Source organism: Papio anubis, chromosome 1 (assembly GCF_008728515.1).
Source record: "Papio anubis isolate 15944 chromosome 1, Panubis1.0, whole genome shotgun sequence".
NCBI classification, from domain to species: Eukaryota; Metazoa; Chordata; class Mammalia; order Primates; family Cercopithecidae; genus Papio; species Papio anubis.
Window position 1 is genome coordinate 160,959,569 of NC_044976.1, and position 24,653 is coordinate 160,984,221.

Consider the following 24,653-nt stretch of genomic DNA (forward strand, 5'->3'; position numbering starts at 1 on the left):
GCATGAATTCATAGCTCTTTCAAAACTGATTCTGCCACATTCATCCACTCAGTAATTCCCACAAGTGCCTTCACTTGCAACTTAGTGTCTCTACTTAAATTGTTCCCTATGACCTAGTATCATGAAATCTACTAATGCCCTGTTAAAGTCCCACATCTTCTAGAAGGTATTCCTAGATATTTCATGCATACAGTTAGCATAAATCTACTAGTAATATACATATAGAAAAGTCTATGATAACTATTTACTATTTTCACCAACCTTTTGTTTTTTTTCTCTTATGTTTACTAACATATTGAGAAGGGAAAAACTGAGCATCTTTTTAATTACAGAATTTAGAAACCGATTAATCCAACCTTTTACTTTTTACAGATTAAAAAAAAAAAAACAAAAAACAAAACAAAACAAAATAAGGCCCAGAGAGGTCAAGTGCCTTTGTAAATGTCATGAAGTTATTTAGCGACAGAACTAGCCTGACTTTATGTGCAATACTCATTTTACCATAGTACTTTACACAAACTGTTGAAGAGAATCAATGTTGCACTTAATGTCATCTTAGCTATAAACTTCAGAAATCATTCAAGTACGGCTTCCAAATTTAGCAAATATACACAAGATGCTCACACAATACAAGACACCTGTGCAACTTATTAAAAAAAGCTATTTGTTGTTTCTGTGGCATTCAAATTTAATTGGGCACCCTATTTTACAGTCAAAAGAAGTATTAGAAGCAAAATGAGCAACTTGGGAAAAAAAGAGAAAATAACATTAGTAAACTGTTTAAACAAAACATTTTCCTAGGACATGACACTATTTAAAATGCCTTTCTCTTAGGACACCACCCAATCCAATGATCAGAAATACATCATTGGAGGATCTAATATCCTAAAGAAATACCTTTGACATATTTCATTTCAGTCCAACCCTCATAATTTATAGTACAAGTATCCTTCAACATGTACATATATTTTACCAAGAATATGGTTATAAAAAGATATTTCATAAAACAAATTCTATTGGACATCTGACTTAAGAGTAGTTGGGCAAGGACAAAAGGTAAGATATGTTATTATCCAATACCACGGGCTTTGTCTATAGCTGGACAAGCAATAGGCAACAGGGTGAGGCTCCTGTGTACACGTCACTAGAAAAGCTGACTGAAGTAGATGGAAAGCATGGCAACTTCTTACCAAATGTACAGTAATAAGAAAGAGCAAGTCATTTTCTCTCTCATTTGTAAAAGAAAAAAAGGAGCATGAATTTTGCTTTTACAGAGTTAAAAACCAAAATTGGGATGATAATATTTCCAGCCAAACCAAGTACATAGTTCAAATGCCAAAAACCCCATTGTTAGGAAACAGAGCAAGATTCCCTTCCCTAGTTTATTCTGTGATAGTGTGTTTCTTCATAATGACAACACCTGAACCTACGGTAAGATATGTTAAATTAACCCTTATTTTCACAAAGATTCAATTTTCAAAAACAATGGGGGGAAAAGGATAAAATTCATTGGAAAATGAAGGGGTAAATGCTATGTATGTGCTAAACTAAAAATGTATACTAACCAAATATTTAAAGATTAACTGCACAATCATTTCTTTATTCACTCAGTCACTCATTCAACAAATAACAGTTGTACAGTTAATATGTGCAACTGCATGGAGCTAAGTGCTGTGAAAAAGTAAAAGCCATGTCATACAATAGTGTCTAGATTCCATACAGTTTTTCTCCAGGATCACTTTACTTGGTTGTTTGAAATACAAATGGCATTTTTTTTTTCATTAAAAAAATGTTTACTGGGCACTCTGTCATCATATAAAATCCCCATTTGGTTCAAAATGTATATGCAATACTACAGAACTTAACCATTATATATAATACAGAAGATTTCTATAGAGAAATTTCATTAGTGTTATAACTTAGAATGATGCTACCTCAACCTTATTACTGATAAAAGCCAGGAGCAAAATTGAGGGGCAGGATTATACGTATCTCCAAGGCAGAAGTTTCAGCTCCTATGATAAGAAAAAGAGAAAGGGAAGGAAGCTGACAAGAAAAGACTGTGGGATGTAACAGGTAAGAGGCAAGGACAGAAATTGGCTGGCAGCAGGGAAATGAAACATAATCTGGGGTGATGGGAAAAAAGGAGAATTCCTTTCCAATCTACCTTTAGGGGAAAGGACCTCAACAGAGTTAGGATGAAGGATTAAGCACAAATCGTATTTTCAGGAGCCAGTCAGTAAACCAGATGGGGGAAAGCATTGTGATCCCAAAACATCAAAATCAGACAAAATTGTACGTGGTCCTCCACAAGATTTTTCTATTGAAGTTGATAAGAGACAGAACAGCTTCCCTTTTCCTTCCTTTTTCCTTTCTCTTTTTACGGAGAGATCAGTGACTAGTGGAATAAGAATAAGCTCAAAATAATAGAAGTACTGTGTAATAATGAAGAAACTTTAATCCAAACAGAGAATAAGGTTTCTGAATTATTACAATTTATTATACCTCAATTCTAATACTATACAACATGTTTAAAAGGTTCCAATTACAATACATTTTAAAAGACGTAAGATATACTATATTACAGAAAATATACTTGTGGTCTTAGCATATGACAAACACACAACTAAATTTTCAGAGAAGAAAACTCTAAAAGTCTGAGAGTTTTAAAAGAATAAATCCATGTTAATGTTTCCTCTTTCTTCACAGAATAACCACACTGTACATTTTGAATATATATATATTTATTTTGAGATGGAGTCTTGCTCTGTTGCCCAGGTTGGAGTGCAGTGGCGTGATCTCAGCTCACTGCAACCTCTGCCTCCCGGGTTTAAGCGATTCTCCTGCCTCAGCCTCCTGAGTGGCTGAGATTACAGATGTACGCCACCATGCCCAGCTAATTTTTGTATTTTCAGTAGAGATGGGGTTCATCATGTTGGTCAGGCTGGTTTCGAACTCCTGACCTCATGATCTGCCTGCCTCAGCCTCCCAAAGTGCTGGTATTATAGGTGAGCCATCACGCCCGATGAAATTCTGGGAATATTGTTTTAAATGTTGGTCAAACGTTGGTCTTGCTGCAAGTCATTATAAAGGCTGAACATTTAAAATTGTTTTCTTGTTGTTTTATACATTTTACCAAAGAAAGGCAAACTGCTATTTTTGACAAAAGAACCTCAGAACTTGAGTTCTAGTCATTAATACATTTTTTTACAAATACCATCATCCAATTAACCTTCACTTTGTACTTCTCTTTACTTAGTGTTTACAGCATGGCTTTCTAGGGTACAGTTAACACCACTAAAAAATAATTTAATAAACACAACTATTAACATTTCCCAAAATAATACAAATATGTGAACATACATACAGTCTCACAAAGGCACCTTTTGAGTTTGAAATATATACCTTTTGACCTCCTGGAGCTTCAACTGTGTGATGTTCTTTCAGTTTTTGTTCTTGTTCCATTATGTCTTTCAAATGTTCATTTACCTTAAAATATAAAAATATCAGTTTGAATTTGTATTTTTTAAAATTTATTTTCAAATATAACAATAAAATAACACACGTTAAGATGCCTATAGTCAGAGCCCTGATGTCAAGTACCAGTCTCACTCAAACAAAGAAAATTTCAGCTTCACAACCAGAAAAAAATTGTTTATGGATACTTATTTGATAATCTAGAATTCATTAATTTATCAAATAGTTGTTAGGCAGATACTATATGTCAGAAACTGGTTGGGGTGCGAGGGAAAAAAAGGTACTCGGTAATGTCAGTTTTAATGCTTAGGAAGCAAAATAACATCAAGTAAAATTTTACAATTTTAGATTTTAGAACTAGCAAATGAAAGTTATTTTCCCTAAAGTTAAAGTTGTTATTATCAATAAATAACACTGTGAATCAAGTTCTTAAGGTGTGATTTCTGACATGTCCATGATCATGGGGGAATTTAGGGCAGTCATAATGCCACAGTTAAAACACATGCAAAATTTTTGCATATGAAAACTTTTTGGGGAGAGAGTTTAATTTCTCTCTCATCAGATTATTCAAGCAGTCCATAATCCAAAAACAGTTAAAAAAAAAAAAAAAAAGTCTACATGGTGCATAAATTATATCTTGAGAAGACTTTAGATAATTTTGGATTTTGAGTTAATGATTTTAAGGTCACTCTAGTACCAATCAATAAAAGTTCAAATTTATTAATTATGGCACTGTAGAAAACATTAATGCCATTAGCCACCAAAACTTTCAGTCCCCATTTTGTTTCTGGCACCTGAGAATTCCCTTTTCTTCCTTTAAACTCAACTCTGCAGTATAAACTTTTCTAATTATATTTATCAAGCATGTTTAGGTGTTCCTAACAGGAAGAGTTATAGTTTTAGTCTGACTGTTAACAAAATCATTCATATTTTCTTCTTCTTTTTTTTTTTTTTTGAGACGGAGTCTCACTCTGTCGCCCAGGCTGGAGTGCAGTGGCACCGTGTCAGTTCACTGCAACCTCCGTTTCCTGGGTTCAAGCAATTATCTTGCCTCAACCTCCCAAGTAACTGGGATTACAGGCGCCCACCGTTACACCCAGCTAATTTTTAAAATATTTTTAGTAGAGATGGGGTTTCACAATGTTGACCAGGCTGGTCTCGAACTCCTGACCTCAGGTGATCCGCCTGCCTCGGCCTCCCAAAGTGCTGGGATTACAGGCATGAGCCACCATGCCCAGCCCCATATTTTCCATCATGGTAATATACGGTGTTACAAAGCAGTTTTGTAACACCCATGTATCTTTAAGCATTTTGGTCTCTTTACCAATTGGGGGAGGGGAGGAAGACGGGACCAAATCCTGGTAAAGTTTATAATGTTTTCTATTGATTTGTTTTGTAGTATTTTCATTCCCCACACCCTCCACCCCCAACTGTTTTTTTGGAGACACAGTCTCAATCTGTCAGCCAGGCTGGAGTACAGTGGCGTGATCTTGGCTTACTATAACCTTTGCCTCCTGGGCTCAAGCAATCCTACTGTCTCGGCCTCTCAAATAGCTGGGGCCACAGGCATGCACCACCAAGCTTGGCTAATTTTTGTTTTTTGTTTTGTTTTTGGTGGAGACAGGATTTCACCTTGTTCCCCAGATTGGTCTTAAACTTCTGGACTCAAGCGATCCACCTGCCTCAGCCTCCCAAAGTGGTGGGACTACAGGCATAAGCCACCACACCCAGCCTCATTCCCTTTAAGTTAAAAAACAAACACTTTCTAATTCATTGTCAGGTAGTCGTAATTGATCTGCCAGTTTGGAAATATCCTTGTTTTTATTTTTTTCCCTATAGAGGAAATATCTTCATTTTTAAAGAGGTTTTTTATCTGATTCTGTCCAAAAAGCAAAGTGGTCACAAATTAACATTTTAAACCACCATTCACTCATTTATTTGCACATTCAACAGATATCTACTGAATGTCAGTTATGTGCCAGATACTGTATTAAGAGGCTAGGTATACAATGGAGTACAAAGTCAAAATGATTCCTGTCCTCATGAAGCAGGGGAGATAGGAAAACCATTTGTAAATGCTATAAATAAATTAAAATGTGAGTAGAAAATAATGGGAGCAGGAAGACCTGTTTTAGAAAAGATGGTTACATCAGACAAGGCCTTTGCTTTGGTCTAAATGTTTGCCCCCCAGAGTTCATATTTGAAACTTAATCCCCAATGTGTTAATATTAAGAGGTGGAGCCTTTTGGGGCATGATTAAGTCATGAGACTCTGCCCTTGTGTATGGATGGGGTTGGTTCCTTTATAAAGGGGGTTGAAGGAGCACAGTGGCCTTTTGGCCATGTGAGGACACAATAAGAAGCTGCCATTCTGAAGCAGAGAGCAAGTCCTCACCAAAAACTGAATCTGCTGGCACCTTGATCTGGGAATTCCCAGCTTTCAGAACTACGAGCAATGGATATCTGTTGTTTATAAATTACCTAGACTAGGGCATTTTGTTATAGCAATCCAAACAGACTAAGACAATTTCTTTAAGAAGTAACTTTAAGCTGAGATCTTAAAGAGAACAAGTTGGCTATGGAAAAAGTAGAGAAAACAGCATTCCAGAGAGAGAATGAAAAACATAAGCAAAAGCCCTGTGGTAGGAAAAATGCTTGCGTGTTTAAGTAACAGAATGACACAGTGAACCCAAAGAAGTCACAAAATGAGATTTGAAACAGAGGTAGAGCCAAATAATATAAGGTTGATATATTCACGATTTTTGTGTACCTCTGCGTGATTCAATCATCCAATATAATCTTGTCTTCTGTGATTTTGCTTTTTTGTTTTTAAGTTTAAATTCATTTTAGCCACTATGCTGATAATTATTTTAGCCATGTTATTGCCATTTTTTGTTGGTAGGTTTTTTTATACTTGTGGATGCATTATCCAGGACAAAAGGCAACTGGGTTAGGATGAGCCAAAACAAGAGCCACAAGGAGAAAACATATACTAAATCTGAGAGGTAAGGGTGAAGTCATAATGAGAGAATAAAAAATAATGCTGGGGCTAGTAGAATGGATCAAGGTAAAAAATACACTGCAGTTCAGGTTGAATCAAATTGTTTTAAACCGAATTTGAAAATGGAATAAGGTGGATATGACTGCATAAAGGGAATGAACATTCCTAGGTAAGTGATTTCCTTAATTTTGTGTAGATTTCCAAAGTTCCAAAGTGCCTAGCTTAATTTAATGGCTTAAACTATCTCTTCTCTTTATTAATTTAGTTACTGTTTATTAAATATAATCTCTTTGTCAAACACTGTGCTAGTCTAGACACTAAAACTGAAAAGAAGAAAGAAGGTCATCATAGGCACTAGAAATAAAAAGTTCATTGTACCTATCCTCACATAGACTATTCTAGTTAGGAAGACGGATTTTAAAAAATTAAACGATTAAAAAAGTAATTAGTCTGAAAGTGCTATGAAAGAAAAAAGGTAGAGTGTTCGAGTATAGAAAACAAGGGGTTGATAGAGGCACTTCATTTAGATAAGGTTGTCAGGGAAAAGTGCTATTCAAGCTGATGGAGAGCAGAAGCACTAAGCCATGCAGAAAGCTGGGAGCTGAGTTGCCCGGGAATAGGAAACATGAGGTTCAATGGTTCAGAGATGAGAAAAGGCATAGAGCAGGAATGAAGTCAAATAAGTGAGAAAGGGGAACAGTGGCCATGAGCCTAGCATGGAGTACACAGGGTCAGAGTAGGTGGTACCTTGCAGGCCATGATAAATTTTACATTTTATTTTAAGGGTAAAGTAAGTCACTAAAGAGTTTTGAGCAAAAGAATGGCCTGATCCAAGCTGCACTATAAAAAGATACTTTTAGAATTCTGGTTCTGGTAATAGTAGAATAGCATGCATCACACTAAGCTCTGCAGAGAGCAATTATAAACTCTGGACAAAATATATAAAGCATCTGTTGGAGGTACTGGTGAGCGACCAAGAGCAAGTAGAAGCAAGAAAGAATTCAACTTTGAAAAAGAAAGAAACATACTGAGTGAAATCCATGTTTATATGGCCTTACCCTCAATTCAACAGTGCACTGTGACTAGAACTCAAGGAGAAAACTGTAGTCTGGTTGGCAGGAGGAATCAAGGGAGAAATCTGGCACTGCCAGAGTAGCTGGATATTGAGGAGGAATATTGTAGGAAGGGTAATGGGTGAGGCCCAAAATCTGCATATAAACTTCCCTCAACTCTTGGCTGAGCCCTAGACTGGGCATGTGTAGGAAAGATTTTAAGAAATGCAGGGAGAAGACAACTGCTGAGAAGTCAAAGAAATTGCCACCATAGGGGAGGCAGAGTTTGGTGTTCAAATCCTACCAAGTAGAGGAGGGCTTGGTAAACACCTTGGGTTTTCCACTGAAACTTCAAAAAGGTGGTTCAAGCTTTAGAAGTAAAAATTGAGTTTAAATTAAGGACAAAAAATTATTGATTGGATTTGCCTTTTTGATACACTCAGGAACAATTTCAGGGTAGGAATGGGTATGGGAGAGAGATAACAGCAGGCTAAAGAAATAGCAAACAACTCTTGAGAGATTCTGTTGTATGGAGAAATAGGCTTGTATTAGGATGGGGAAGTTTTGTTTCTTAGGATGGAAGACACTAGAGCAAGTCTGTTTTTTTTTTTTCTTTTTGAGATGGAGTCTTGCTATGTTGCCCAGGCTGTAGTGCAGTGGTGCAATCTCAAGTCACTGCAACTTCCACCTGCCAGGTTCAAGCGGTTCTCCTGTCTCAGCCTCCCGAGTAGCTGGGACTACAGGCGCACATCACCACGCCCAGCTAATTTCTGTATTTTTAGTAGAGACAGGGTTTCGTCATGTTGGTCAGGCTGGTCTCGGATTCCTGACCTGAGATGATCCACCCGCCTCAGCCTCCCAAAGCGCTGGCATTAGAGGCATGAGTTGCTGTGCCCAGCCTCCAAGTCTGTATTCTTTTTTTGTTTGTTTTGTTTTGAGATGGAGTCTTACTCTGTCACCCAGGCTGAAGTACAATGGCACCATCTCGGCTCACAGCAACCTCTGCCTCCCAGGTTCAAGCAATTCTCCTGCCTTAGCCTCACAAGTAGCTGGGATTACAGGCACCCACCACCATACCCAGCTAATTACTATATTTTCAGTAGAGTGGGGTTTCACCATGTTGGCCAGGCTAGTCTTGAACTGTCTACCTCAGGTGATCCGCCTGCCTTTGCCTCCCAAAGTGCTGGGATTCCAGGCGTGAGCCACCACACCTGGCCCAAATCTGTATTCTTACGAGAACGATCCAATAGGGAGCTTCAAGAGTCAGACGATGTGGGAGTGAACAAATAACAGTGTGGTCCCAGACCAGCAGCATTAGTATCACCTGGAGCTTGTTAGAAATGCACTCTCTCCTGCTTCACCCTAGACACCTCCTCATTCAGAGCAGCCATTTTAACACGTTCCCAGGTTCTTATGGTTTGAATATTTGCCCCCCTCTGAAATTCATGTGGAAACTTAATCTCCACTGTGGCAGTACTGAAAGGTGGGGACCTTTAAGAGGTGATTGGCTTATGAGAGCCGACCCAATTCACACATCAATGGATCAACAGGCTATCGCTAGCAGCTTTGTAAGACGGGGAAGATAGAGCTGAGCTAACATGCTCAAACATATGATTCCCTGTGCTGCCTCAGGACTCTGCAGAGCCCCAACTTAGCAAGAAGGCTCTCACTAGTGGCCTCTTCACCTGGGATTTCTTAGCCTCCATAGCTATAAGAAATAAATTCCTTTTTGTTATAAATCACCCAGTTTCAGGTATTCTGTTGTTATTATTATTATTATTCTTTTTTTGAGAGAATCTCACTGTCACCCAGGCTGGAGTGCACTGGCATGATCTCGGCTCATTGTAACCTCCGCCTCCCAGGTTCAAGTGATTCTCCTGCCTCAGCCTCCCGAGTAGCTGGGATTATAGGCATCCGCCACCATGTGCAGCTAATTTTTATATTTTTAGTAGAGACAGGGTTTCGCCATATTGGCCAGGCTGGTCTTGAACTCCTGACCTCCCACCTGCCTCGGCCTCCCAAAGTGCTGGGATTACAGGCGTGAGCCACTGTGCCCGGCCCAGGTATTCTGTTATAAGAAGAAAAATGGACTAATACACCAGGTGATTTTTATGTACATTAAAATGTAAGAACTGAAATAGAGGACCAATGACCATGAAAAAGGGAAGAAAGTTCTAGAGCAAGTAGTGGAGAACTCACATTTGATGTGAAGGGGGAAATTCTTCATTCTAACAGCAGGACAAAAGGCAATGAGTGCTAATCCAAAACTGTTTACAGATTTGCTAGTATAAAGGGAAGATAATTCCCATCTAAAGCCTTCCCATCTCTGGTCTCAAGAAAAGATAAGGCAAATTTAGCTGACAGTAGTAGGGAAAGGGTTACAGAAGGTCCGAGAATCAGGAAAATGGGTAACAGTTGTCATGAAGCGTGGGAAAGCAAACTTAAGGACACATTTCTTGGACTGGCAGTGGAAGTTTGTGCTTATGAACTTAAAGTGAAACCAACTTCCTTGTGTAAATTTCTCCAGCAATATTTGCCTCTGCAAGTGCAGGTTATAAATAAAATGCGTAACTGAGCTAAACCATCTGAGCTGTTACCAAATGAGTAACAGGGAGGGAAGGGGAGACATAAGAACTGAGGGTACTTATAAAAATCTAAGTTCAAGATGGACAAATATGAAGTCCAACAAGATTGTGAGAAATTAATAGGCTCAATGGTTTATAAGTCATAATGAGGTTGAACATTTTTAAATTAATATTTAAAGCAAGTGAGTTAGGAAGATAGGAAAAATTGTTCAAGAATGGGAAGTCTGTAATGGGATGTGAAGCTTGCACAGTTTCTCAAGATGAATAGGTCTAGAATGTGACTGTGATTTTCTACAGCTGAGGAGGAGTGGGGGAAAGATTACTAAAGATGAAGAAATAAAGGAACTCCAGAGGCAAAGTATTAAGCAGTCCTTCTACAATGATACTGATATTATGGATAATGAAGATAGCTGTAATAGTGTTTTTTACATTTAGCTTTTTATTGCAAGCTTCATGCCAGCTTTCAAGAAAAGATACCTGGACATATAACTTCTAGTGCTTGTCTTCAGATAAGGTTTAATTTTCTCTTGGCTGACAGTGGTAAATGAAAGTGGATCAAGACAAATTAACTACTCAAATTTGCAAAGGGAGTGATAAGCTGACAAATTAAGCATCTTCAAAGCATAAATCACAGTTTCATAAAAATTTCCAAGAAGAGAAATCCACAATCATGATCTTGTGCAACTTGGTCAAGCAAACCTAAGAATCCTCTAACCGGAAATGTAAGAAAATTATTTCATTCCTGAAATGAATTCAAAAAATATTTACTGAACACCCACTGTGTATAGTTCACTATTAGGAGTGTTCTGAATTTTTCCATAATCTGGTATGAACTAGATTAATCATTAAAAATGATTATAAATATTGGCCAGGCATGGTGGCTCACACCTGTAATTGCAGCACTTTGGGAGGCTGAGGTGGGTAGATCACTTGAGGCCAGGAGTTCGAGACCAGCCTGGCCAACATAGTGAAACCCCGTCTCCACTAAAAATACAAAAATTAGCCGGGTATGGTGGCAAATGCCTGTAATCCCAGCTACTTGGGAGGCCAAGGCATGAGAATTGCTAGAACCTGAAAGGCAGAGGTTGCAGTGAGCCACTAGTCTGGGTGACAGAGCGAGACTACTTCTCAAAAAAAAAAAAAAAAAAAAGAATAATTATAAATATTGCTGAGTATACAGAAATCTATTTTCATCATTTTAAGCTTTTTTAATAAAAAAAATTTAAGTACATTTTACAACTTAAGTTTGCACTCTGATTTGAAACAAAAAGAGTAATGAAGTGGCAATGTATAATTTAGAATTTCACATTTTCTGGCTATGAGATGCAATTTACTCAAGTGAGTATAATCCTACCTTATTTATCCAGTACATGACAGCGTCCTCGATATCATAGGGCAGATCCGTGGCTTGGAAAAAAGCTGAATACTGCTGAGCACACGCAATTACTTTTTCTATACTGACCATTTCTACAGTATAAGCCATCATGAGGGTATCTATCATGGCCAAATGTGCACTCTGAAAATATAAAACAAGAACAAATCGTTTAAAAATTATACTTAGAAATTGCTTTTTATATATTTTGAAACGTTAATGACATCTCCTAGCAAGCAGAAGAATAACTACACAAGACCAGCCTGAATAAGAAAGCATAAATTATAGATGCTAAAGATGAGCTAACTGAACCAAACTAATTTATTGTTCAAATACATATTGAGGATCTATATTTAAGATACTCATTATCTTCTACTCCAAAGATGCTTCTTTTCCTGTTTTTCCTATTTTTAATAATGTCATAGTTGCTTACTCAGCAATATAACTTACCAACTTCAGAACCATCTTTGATGGTCTTTCCTCATTCTTCCCACTCACATAGTACAAGTTTATAGATTCTCTATCTTTCAAATCTTCCCTCTTCCTCATTCTGATTGTCACAGTTCCAATTCAGACCCAAACATTTCTCACACCTGAACAAGGCAAAAAATTCTTTAACTGGTTTTCCTGCCTCCAACTTCTTCCTCATCTAATTCATCCGGAACAGGACTTCTAGCCTTTGGCATAGATAGATAAGATTTGGGATGGATGGATGGATAGACAGACAGACAGACACACACACACACACACACACACAGAGTTATATGGAAGTTCTAAAAAAAAATCACAAACATTACAGAAGTATATAAAGTGCCCCTCCTCCACCAGTTTCTTCAGTCTGGTATATATTCCTACAAAAAAGTTTAATGCCTATCAAATATGTATACATTTACACTGTTTAGCATTACAAACAATGTTACAACATTGTATTTCTCCAGGTATAATTCTTAGTTGTGGCTACTGGGTCCAAGGGCAACCACAATTTAAGTTTTGATAGATAACCACTAATATAGTCTCTAGACAGGTTACACCAACTTATCTCCCACCAACAATGTTATCAGTCTGCCTGTTTCTCCACATTTTTGACAACATTAGATATTATTCACTTTAAAACTCTGTATCAGCACGAAAGTTTCAAAGACCTCACTCTTGTTTGATTTTACAATCCTGATTATTACTGAAGATAAGCATCCTTTTACGTGCTTTAGCAACCATTTGTATTTCTTCTTTGTTAAACTACCTGTTCAATCTTTTGCCTATTCTTAATTGATTTGTAAGAGCTTGGTATACATTAGGTACTTTAACCTTCTGTCACTGAGGTAGCAAATATTTTCGCCTAGTTTGTCGCCAAACTTTCAACTTTAGGGTACCTTTTGTTGTAGAGTTTTAAATATTTACTTGGTAAAATCTGTTAATTTCAATGTTCTCCTTTATGACTTTGGAGTTCATAACATGTTTATAAAGGTCTTCTCCAACCTCAAAATATAGAAATATTATTCTCGGCCGGGCGCGGTGGCTCAAGCCTATAATCCCAGCACTTTGGGAGGCCGAGACGGGCGGATCACAAGGTCAGGAGATCGAGACCATCCTGGCTAACACGGTGAAACCCCGTCTCTACTAAAAAATGCAAAAAACTAGCAGGGCGAGGTGGCGGGCGCCTGTAGTCCCAGCTACTCAGGAGGCTGAGGCAGGAGAATGGCGTGAACCCGGGAGGCAGAGCTTGCAGTGAGCTGAGATCTGGCCACTGCACTCTAGCCTGGGCAACAGAGCGAGACTCCGTCTCAAAAAAAAAAAAAAGAAAAAAAAAGAGAAATATTATTCTCTATTTTTTCCATAACTTTAATTCCATCTAGAATTTATTTTTGACAATGTTATAAACTAGCGGCTAGCTGTTTTTTCCAAATCAGAGATTGCATCATATCATTCTCTCATAAAGTCTACCTCATTTTCTACATAATGAAATCTAAACTCCTTAACAGACGTAAAGTTTCTTTCTTATTAGCTGGTTTGTACTTGTTAGTCTAGCCTTGTAATCTACCATTTCCTTCTCCAATCTGCTATCAGTTTTCAAGTTTTTGTGCCCTAGCTTGTTGTCCTCCTAACAATATAGACTAAGTTTTGTCGTTGGTTTGAATATTACTCTAATTGTGAAGATTTTTCCAGTTCTCTTTCCAATCAAAATGACTCACTCAACCTATCAATGAGTACAGATTCCTACAGAATACTGTTTCTGCTTGCATTAACCCCTAAATTATCTAAAGTATGGTATCAGCACTGGTATTTTTAAACAGCTTCCCCAGGTGATGCTAATGAGCAGCCAGGGTTGAGAACCACTGATTTCTCTGACATGTGTACAGTCACCTACCTCTGACTCTATTTCTCTAGGTAGACAGTGTAGGACATTATCTCAGTTATCTTCCTATTCCCTACATCTAAAATGGTACCTGGCAGTTAGCAGGGGCTGAAGAAAGGAAACGAAGGAAAGAAGCTAGCTTTTTAGTTACTATAAAGACTCAAGAGCTGGGCTTACTCTGGAGGTTGAGGAAGTGAATTCTGATCATTTAGAAGGTGGCAGTTTCAGCTTCTAGAAAACTGAGCAGTATCTATAGGAAAGCTGATGCTTCGTAAGAAGCAGAATGCTTAACATTGGCAATCATAAAACCAATAGTGGCTCCTACTTACTAAGTCTAACTTATATGCCACATACTGTGCTAAATACTTTATTAGTATATTAATTCTTTCATTTCAAATATTTTTTGAAATAAGCCTGGAGATAATAGATAAAATACACTTTCTATAATCCTCAAAACTCTCTAAAGGAAGTATCATTTATGTTTTATATGTGCAGAAACTGAGGTTTAGACAATTAAGCAATTTATCCAAACCTGTGTGCTCTTTCTACCATATCATGCAGTTGGCAGGAGTTAAGTCACTTTGTTGCAAAGCAAAAAAATGTGTTTCGGAAATGACAAACATAATATGCAAGAAAGAAAAATTAGCATCAATAATTATTTCAAATTAAAACCATATTTTCATATTCAATCTCCTTTAAGAAGTATTTTCCACACTGCTACTGTCCAACTATCCCAGTTCTTCCTTCATACTCAGAATGTTGTAGCCTTTTTAGTCATTCATCTGTACGTATCCTCTCTGTTATACTCTAGCCCTAGAGAGCAGGGATCCTGTCTTTTTCACCTCTGTTCCTAGACAATGTTTTATGGGTGAAAGTAAATTTGTGTTTAATAGCATTAAAAAGCATGGCACTTTTGGATCAAAATGTGGGAAAATATTTCAAGAGACACAAAATCATTCATGTACTCTTAACACTCCTTTTGGCAGTTGTTCTACAAACACATGAGAGAGGAGAAAAAAGCTGTATAAATAAAAAATAACCATTATAATATTATACAACAAAAAGAAAACAATATCCAACCAAAATGAGTAACTTATGATGTATTAAACTATTTAACAAAAAGGGAAATGTGTACAGTATAAAATTGAGTGGGAAAAAAACAGAATATCACACCATAATACTGTTTCATACATATAAACAAAAATATGAAAAAGGAAGGAAACAGAACAGAAACAAGAAAAACGGAACATCATACCATAATAATGTTTGAATACCACAGACAGACAGACAGACAGACACACACACACACACACACACACACACCAGAAAGGGAAGAAGAATGAATAAAAGTAAAACTTAGAAATTATCTTGTTATAGTATGTAAAAAACACAAATAAAATATATAGTTTACTTGGAAAATTGGGATACATTTTCAGAACAAAGTTCATTTCACTGATTAACTTCCTAAATTAAAAAAACAAATTTCTAAAATTTCCACTATTGTGCTATGGTTATTTCCATATGATATTCACTCACTTTAAGAACTCTTATTTTGGCCGGGCGCGGTGGCTCAAGTCTGTAATCCCAGCACTTTGGGAGGCCGAGATGAGCGGATCACAACGTCAGGAGATCGAGACCATCCTGGCTAACATGCTGAAACCCCGTCTCTACTAAAAAATACAAAAAACTAGCCGGGCGAGGTGGCGGGCGCCTGTAGTCCCAGCTACCAGAGAGGCTGAGGCAGGAGAATGGCGTAAACCCGGGAGGCGGAGCTTGCAGTGAGCCGAGATCGCGCCACTGCACTCCAGTCTGGGCGACAGAGCGAGACTCCGTCTCAAAAAAAAAAAAAAAAAAGAACTCTCATTTTAGTGTGATTTTTTTCTTTTTTTTTTTTTACTTCTTAACTTTACAATATGAGATAGTGAGAGTTAAAAATTATGTATAACAAAGTGTATACATAATGGAGTTAGAAAAGATCAACATTAAAAAATAAACTCAAGGCTAGGATCAGTTTGGAGCTATGATAGCTCCAAATAAAATATACACATTTAATTGCTTACCTAAAGCATTCCGATCAGAATAATAGCAATAGCTAACACTGTTATGTTTCAAATACTGTCTTCAGCATTTTACTGTTTTCTGTCGTGTACGGTTTTCAGTATGTAATGTTCTCAGCATTTGTATTAATTGAATAAAACAACCCTGTGAGGTAAGCACTATTACCCTACCTATTTTACAGATAAGAAAACTGTATAACCTGTCCAAGGTTACACAGCAACGAGGCAGTGATGTAGGGATTCAAACTTAGAAATCTGGCTCCAGAGCCCGTATCACTGAACATCACACCTGCAGACTTAATCCCAACCTCTACACTTTGACTCTCAGTGTTGTAGTAGGAGGCAACTGCGGCAGCAACAGAAACAGCAGTGTACATTGCGACCACCAGGTGGCAGAGCATAGCATGACATCTTAGAGCAGCAGTAGGAAGACTGGTTATGGAAGAAAAAGCAGGAGGGCTACTTGGCATTTCAGTGAAAAGAAAAGGATTTGGGGAATGTGGAATCCCAGGGACTTTACTGGGTGAGAGCTGAAGTATCATCCAAAGGCCACCATTAGGTTCTATATCTGTGTTACAAGGATTATATTTTTATCATCTCCAACCACTGGAGTCTAAGCAAAAATAAATTACATTTATATATTAGAAATGAAGGTTAAATCTACTGAAGAAAGGAAAGCTTTTAAGTATTATAAGAAGTTTTTTAGCCTATAAATTAGGATAAAAGTTCTGCCACTGCATGGCTTTTACTATTCTTGTATCAGATTTAGACACAGAACTTAAAAAAAAAATCCTACAATGAACTTAGTTCTTGGACTAATAAAGTGGCTAGAGTGCCTACTATGACCAAGTACTCCCACAGGTATTTAAAAGGAAATAAATACTTAAATCAATCACAAACATGAGGTATTAGTTATTCTGCTAAAATGGTACCTACAGCATATTCATATTATACTCTATAGTTTTTCAAAGTTATTCCAATTTAGAAAATATTTTACATAGCATTTATTTATAGAAACACTTTTTCGTAAGTTTCATTTATCTTTAATTTACATGGTGATGAAAGCAAAATACCACTTGCAACTCCACTGAGGTGATATGTCATTTTATCAATGAGGAAATCTCAGGATGAGTATCTACATTTGGTCACAGAGTTAGTAAGAGTTAGAACTAGGATTCAAAACCCCGGTACCATCTATTGTCAAAGCTCATATACTTGCCATTCCTCCATGTTGGCTCCAGCATTTCACAATAAATCTGTGGTTATTATGTACTATTACTTTGCCATTGAATTTTACTATTTCTAAACTTCTGATATTGACAATTCAAGAATAAACTAAAACCAAGGCTTCCAATCCAAAGACATTCTTATATATAACCATCTTGGTTTAAAAAGGAATTTAGTTAAAATAAAATCCAGTTTTAAAACAAGACAGTTGTACTATAAGGCTGCAGAGATAAAAATCTTGCTATTGCCAGCATAGTATTACTACTGTTCTCAGCTCAGTTAAAATACGGGTTACTAGCTGCTAACACATCAAGCACTGTCCTCCTGCCTCTCAAAGCTCAACTGTGGTTCCCAGAACAAACAAACAAACAAATAAATAAATAAGTAATAAGATGAGTTTAAAAGATTATGAAAAAGAAAACAAGGATACCACCTACACTCAATATTTCATCTTAGATACTGTCATCTGACTCTAGCTTTTAGCTTATGGGTAACTTATCTAAATATAATTTAGATAGTGTAAGCCTTAATAACCTTCAGATATTTTAGAAAGGGTATCAGAGAATGAAGATCAACTTAATAAAGCGTGGAGACAAGATTAGACAAAAAACAATGAAAAGGAACAAACAAAGCCTCCAAGAAATATAGGACTATGTGAAAAGACCAAAACTGCATTTGATCAGTATACCTGAAAGTGATGGGGAGAATGGAACCAAGTTGGAAAACACTCTTCAGGATATTATCCAGGAGAACTTCCCTAACCTAGCAAGACAGGCCAATATTCAAATTCATGAAATACAGTGAAATACATGAAAGATACTCCTCGAGAAGTGCAACCCCAAGACACATAATCGTCAGATTCTCCAAGGTTGAAATGAAGGAAAAAATGTTAAGCTCAGCCACAGAGAAAGGTCAGGTTACGCACAAAGGGAAGCCCATCAGGTTAACAGGGGATCTCTATGTGGAAATCCTACAAGCCAGAAGACAGTGGGGGACAATATTTGACATTCTATTTTTTTTTTTTTTTTTTTTTTGAGATGGAATCTTGCTCTGTCGCCAGGCTGGGGTGCAGTGGCGCGATCTCAGCTCACTGCAGCGTCCACCTCCCGGGTTCAAGAGATTCTCCTGCCTCAGCCTCCCAAGTAGCTGGGACTATAGGCGTGTACCACCACACCCAGCTAATTTTTGTATTTTTAATAGAGAGGGGGTTTCACCATGTTGGCCAAGACGGTCTCGATCCCTCGACCCTGTGATCCGCCCATCTTGGCCTCCCAAAGTGCTGGGATTACAGGCATGAGCCACCACGCCCGGCCTCAACATTCTTAAAGAAAACAATTTTCAACCCAGAATTTCATTTCCAGTCAAACTAAGCTTCATAAGCGAAGGAGAAATAAAATCCTTTACAGACAAGAAATGCTGAGAGATTTTTGTCACCACGCGGCCTGCCTTACAAGAGCTCCTGAAGGAAGCACTAAATATAGAAAGGAAAAACCAGTACCAACCACTGCAAAAACATACCAAATTGTAAAGACCATCGACACAATGAAGAAACTGCATCAAGTAACAGGCAAAATAACCAGATAGCATCATAATGACAGGATAAAATTCACACATAACAATATTAATCTTAAATGTAAATGGGCTAAATGCCCCAATTAAAAGACACGGATTGACAAACTGGATAGAGTCAAGACCCCCTGGTGTACTGTATTCGGGAGACCCATCTTATGTGCAAAGACACACACAGGGTAAAAATAAAGGGATGGAGGAAGATTTACCAAGCAAATGGAAAGCAAAAAAAAAAAGCAGGGGTTGCAATCCTGGTCTCTGATAAAACAGATGTCAAACCAACAAAGATCAAAAAAGACAAAGAAGGGCATTCCATAATGGTAAAGGGATCAATGCAACAAGAAGAGCTAACTATCCTAAATATATATGCACCCAATACAGGAGCACCCAGATTCATAAAGCAAGTTCTTACAGGCCTGCAAAGAGACTTAGACTTCCACACAATAATAGTGGGAAACTTTAACACCCCACTATCAATATTAGATCAATGAGATAGAAAATTAACAAGGATATTTAGGACTTCAACTCAGCTCTGGATCAAGCAGACCTAATAGACATCTACAGAACTCGCCACCCCAAATTAACAGAATACACATTCTTCTCAGCACCACATCGTACTTTTTCTAAAATTGATCACATAATTGGAAGTGAAACACTCCTCAGCAAATGCAAAAGAATGGAAATCATAACAAATAGTCTCTCAGACCACAGTGCAATCAAATTAGGACTCAGGAATAAAAAACTCACTCAAAACCACACAACTGGAAACTGAACCTGCTCCTAAATGACTACTGGGTAAATAACAAAATTAAGGCAGAAATAAGTAAGTTCTTTGAAACTAATGAGAACAAAGACACATGTACCAGAATCTCTGGGACACAGCTAAAGCAGAGTTTAGAGGAAAATTTATAGCACTAAATGCCCACTGGAGAAAGAAGGAAAAAACCAAAATCGACACCCTAACATCACAATTAAAAGAACTAGAGAAGCAAGAGCAAACAAATTCAAAAGCTAGCAGAAGGCAAGAAATAACTAAGATCAGAGCAGAACTGAAGGAGAAAGAGACATGAAAAAGCCTTCAAAAAAATCAATGAATCCAGGAGCCGGTTTTTTTGAAAAGATTAACAAAATAGATAGACTGCTAGCCAGACTAAAAAAGAAGAAAAGAGAGAAGAATCAAATAGACACAATAAAAAATGATAAAGGGGATATCACCCTGATCCCACAGAAATACAAACTACCATCAGTGAATACTATAAACAACTCTATGCAAATAATCTAGAAAATCTAGAAGACATGGATAAATTCCTGGACACATACCCCCTCCCAAGACTAAACCGGGAAGAAGTCGAATCCCTGAACAGACCAATAACAAGTTCTGAAATTGAGGCAGTAATTAATAGCCTACCAACCAAAAAAAAGCCTGGGACCAGACAGATTCACAGCCAAATTCTACCAGAGGTACAAAGAGGAGCTGGTACCATTCCTTCTGAAACTATATCAAAAAATAGAAAAAGAGGGACTTCTCCCTAACTCTTTTTAAGAGGCCAGCATTATCCTGATACCAAAATCTGGCAGACACACAACAAAAAAAATTTCAGGCCAATATCCCTGATGAACATCAATGTGAAAATCGTCAATAAAATACTGGCAAACTGAATCCAGCAGCACATCAAAAAGCTTATCCACCACGATCAAGTCAGCTTCATCCCTGGGATGCAAGGCTGGTTCAACACAGGCAAATCAATACACGTAATCCAACACATAAACAGAACCAATGACAAAAACCACCTGATTATCTCAATAGACGCAGAATAGGCCTTTGATAAAATTCAACATCCCTTCATGCTAAAAACTCTCAATAAACTAGGTACCGATGACAGATATCTCAAAATAATAAGAGCTATTTATGACAAACCCACAGCCAATACCATACTGAATGGGCAAAAGATGGAAGCATTCCCTTTGAAAACCGGCACAAGACAAGGATGCCCTCTCTCACCACTCCTATTCAACATAGTATTGGAAGTTTTGGCCAGGACAATCAGGCAAGAGAAAGAAATAAAGTGTATTCAAATAGGAAGGGAGGAAGTCAAATTGTCTCTGTTTGCAGATGACATGATTATATATTTAGAAAATCCCATCGTCTCAGCCCAACATCACCTTAAGCTGATGAGCAACTTCAGCAAAGTCTCATTACACAAAATCAATGTGCACAAATCACAAGCATTCCTATACACCACAATAAAAGACAGAGAGCCAGACCATGAGTGAACTCCCATTCACAATTGCTACAAAGAGAATAAAATACCTAGGAATACAACTTATAAGGGATGTAAAGGACCTCTTCAAGGAGAACTGCAAACCACTGCTCAAGGAAATAAGAGAGGACGCAAACAAGTGGAAAAACATTCCATGCTCATGGATAGGAAGACTCAATATCGTGAAAATGGCCATACTGCCCAAAGTAAGTTATAGATTCAATGCTATCCCCATCAAGCTACCATTGACTCTCTTCACAGAATTGGAAAAAACTATTTTAAATTTCATATGGAACTAAAAAAGAGCCCATATAGCCAAGACAATCCTAAGCAAAAAGAACAAAGCTTGACGCAATACACTACCTAACTTTATACTACAAGGCTACAGTAACCAAAACAGATATATAGACCAATGGAACAGAACAGAGGCCTCAGAAATAATGCCACACATCTACAACCATCTGATCTTTGACAAACCTGACAAAAACAAGCAATGGGGGAAAGGATTCCCTATTTAATAAATGGTGCTGGGAAAACTGGTTAGCCATACGCAGAAAACTGAAACTGTATCCCTTCCTTACAACTTATACAAAATTAACTCGATATGGATTAGAGACTTAAACATAAGACCTAAAACCATAAAAACCCTAGAAGAAAACCTAGGTAATACCATTCAGGACATAGGCATGGGCAAAGACTTCATGACTAAAACACCAACAGCAATGGCAACAAAAGCCAAAATTGACAAATGAGATCTAATTAAACTAAAGAGCTTCTGCACAGCAAAAGAAACTATCATCAGAGTGAGCAGGCAACCTTCAGAATAGGAGAAAATTTCAGGAATCTATCCATCTGACAAAGGGCTAATATCCAGAATCTACAAGGAACTTAAATGAATTTACAACGAAAAAAACAAACAACCCCATCAAAAAGTGGGCAAAGGATATGAACAGACACTTCTCAAAAGAAGACATTTATGCAGCCAACAAACATAAAAAAAAGCTCATCATCACTGGTCATTAGAGAAATGCAAATCAAAACCACAATGAGATACCATCTCAAGCCAGTCGGAATGGCAATCATTAAAAAGTCAGGAAACAACAGATGCTGGATAGGATGTGGAGAAATAGGAATGCTTTTACACTGTTGGTGGGAATGTAAATTAGTCCAACCATTATGGAAGACAGTATGGTGATTCCTCAAGGATCTAGAATTAGAAATACCATTTGACCCAGCAATTCCATTACTGTGTATATACCCAAAGGATTATAAATCATCCTACTATAAAGACACATACACACGTATGTTTACTGCAGCACTATTCACAATAGCAAAGACTTGGAACCAACCCAAATGCCTATCAATGGTAGACTGGATAAAGAAAATGTGGCACATATATACCATGGAATACTATGCAGCCATAAAAAAGGACGAGTTCATGTCCTTTGCAGGGATATGGATGAAGCTGGAAACTATTCTCAACAAACTAACACAGGAACAGAAAACCAAACACTGCATGTTCTCACTCCTAAGTGGGAGTTGAACAATGAGAACACATTGACACAGGGAGTGGAACATCACACACTGGGGCCTGTCAGCGGGTAGGGGGTTAGGGGAGGAATAGCATTAGGAGAAATACCTAATGTAGATGACGGGTAGATGGGTGCAGCAAACCACCATGGCACGTGTATACCTATGTAACAAACCTGCACATTCTGCACATGTATCCCAGAACTTAAAGTATAATTAAAAACTAAATAACCTTCAGATATTTTACAATGTTCTTGCCTCTTAGTAGTATAGGGATTTTTTGGGATAAATTCTGTATAAAGCAAATTTCTGCAAATTGAATTAGGTTGGCTTTCATTTTGCAATTAGAGGAGTAAATATTTGACAGAAATAGTTACTTCTGTTTTAAAAACACACATTTGTTTCCATGCAACTGGTATATTAGGGAACAATCTGAATTGCAGTTTGTTTACGCACAGCTTTGTTCACCAGAAATACTAGGTGAATGCAAAAAATCACACACAACTGTACTGAGACATGTAGAAATACATATATGCACACACATCTCAGATACCTACCACTTCCTTCGGTTCACCACGTGTAGTATGAACTATACCCTCATCTTCCTCATCTGGTATTATAACTTTCTCTGGTGTTATCACTTTCTGTCCTATTTCAGATAGGACAATTCACAATAACTCATGTGCTGCAACCATTTTAATGCTACTTCCACAGGAAAACTTGAGGCTTTTTTCAAAGTGAAGTGCCATACATATAACAGTATGTATGTATATTTTAAACATTAACACATGTAAAATTATACCACCATTTTTAATAGATTCCTATCATTTTAAAACAACATAACACTGCTCATACCAGCTTTTCTCATAAGTCCTGTGGTGTTTATTGCACAATTTTCCATAGTACAGTGATTTAAGGAACATATACATTACATTACAGCAGAACTGAATATATACTAAAAATCCAAAGAATCTAGAAACCTTTATAAAACCACATATTGAGAGGAAATTTTTTTCTGGTAAAATAATAATACTGCTTAAATTGCAGTAATGAAAAAACACCTGACATGGCATCCAGACCAGAAAGAAAGAAGTTAATCTATCTCTATTTGCAATGACATGATCTTATGTATAAAAAATCCTAAGGAATCCTCTAAAACAATTAGAACCAGTAAAAGAGTTCACTAAGGTTGTAGGATACAAGATCAATATACAATAAGAAATTACATTTCTAAACACATATATTCACAATCAACAATCTGCAGATGAAATTAAGAAAACAATTCCATTTATGATAGCACCAAAAAGAATAAAATACTTTGCAATACATTTAAAAGAAGTGTAGAACTTATGCTCTGAAAACTACAAAACACTGTTGAAACAAATTAAAGATAAATAGAAAGGTATCCCATAGTGATAGATACTGCCAGGATGGCAATACTTTCCTAAATTGGTATACAAAGTAATGTGATCTCTGTCAGAATCCCAGGTAGCTTCTTTATAGAAACGGACAAACTGATCCTAAAATTCATATTAAAACTCAAGGGACTCACAATAGCCAAAGTAATCTTGAAAGGGAACAAAGTAGGAGGACTTATACTTCCTGATTTTAAAACTTACTACAAAGCAACAATAATCAAGACAATATAGTACTGGTATAAAAACAGAGATCAATGGAACTGAGAGTCCAGAAATAAACCCATGTGTCTATGGTCAATTGATTTTTTAAAAACACAGGTCAGGAATAAACACTGAACAGCAAATATTTAAGTAGTAACCTACAAGAGGATTATGGCATTGTTGTTCCAGACATACTGCTGTTATATCCAATCTGTATGAAACATAGTCAGGACCAAAGGTGTCACTGCTGCTCTGCTATACCCATGGAACTATCCATGTGGCAGTCCTGGCAAGAGGGGTGACTTTCATGAGATTCAAAATACCTCTCTGAAGAGTTTCAAAAATCTTAACAATATGACATATGCTTAAACAACTGATCGTACAAAACTGCTATTTTTATTTTATTTGGACCTCCCTATTTAGATATGTCAGTGAAGTGTACAGAGCAAGTCAAAAAAGTATAATGACTAGCATGCGACTATCAGCACAATACTGATTTAGCTGCTATTAATTCTGCCCAAAATTTTAGGAAGCAAGTATTACAGACAAGG

The 24,653-nt window shown here is 37.2% G+C and overlaps 1 protein-coding gene across 6 annotated transcripts in view; it reads right to left on the minus strand.

The window, feature by feature from the left end:
* Window positions 1–24,653, minus strand: part of CAMSAP2 (calmodulin regulated spectrin associated protein family member 2) — a 116,311-nt gene that overhangs the window by 37,360 nt on the left and 54,298 nt on the right. For 5 of the 6 annotated variants that reach the window (XM_003893333.5, XM_003893335.5, XM_003893334.5 and 2 more), the window contains 2 exons: window positions 11,469–11,630; window positions 3,406–3,489 (listed from right to left, as the gene is read on the minus strand). In XM_003893333.5, coding sequence (XP_003893382.2) covers window positions 3,406–3,489; window positions 11,469–11,630 — 246 coding nt within the window. Of the gene's footprint in view, window positions 1–3,405; window positions 3,490–11,468; window positions 11,631–11,936; window positions 12,990–24,653 lie in introns of those variants that run through there. The other variant, XM_009190495.4, reaches the window with a different exon arrangement.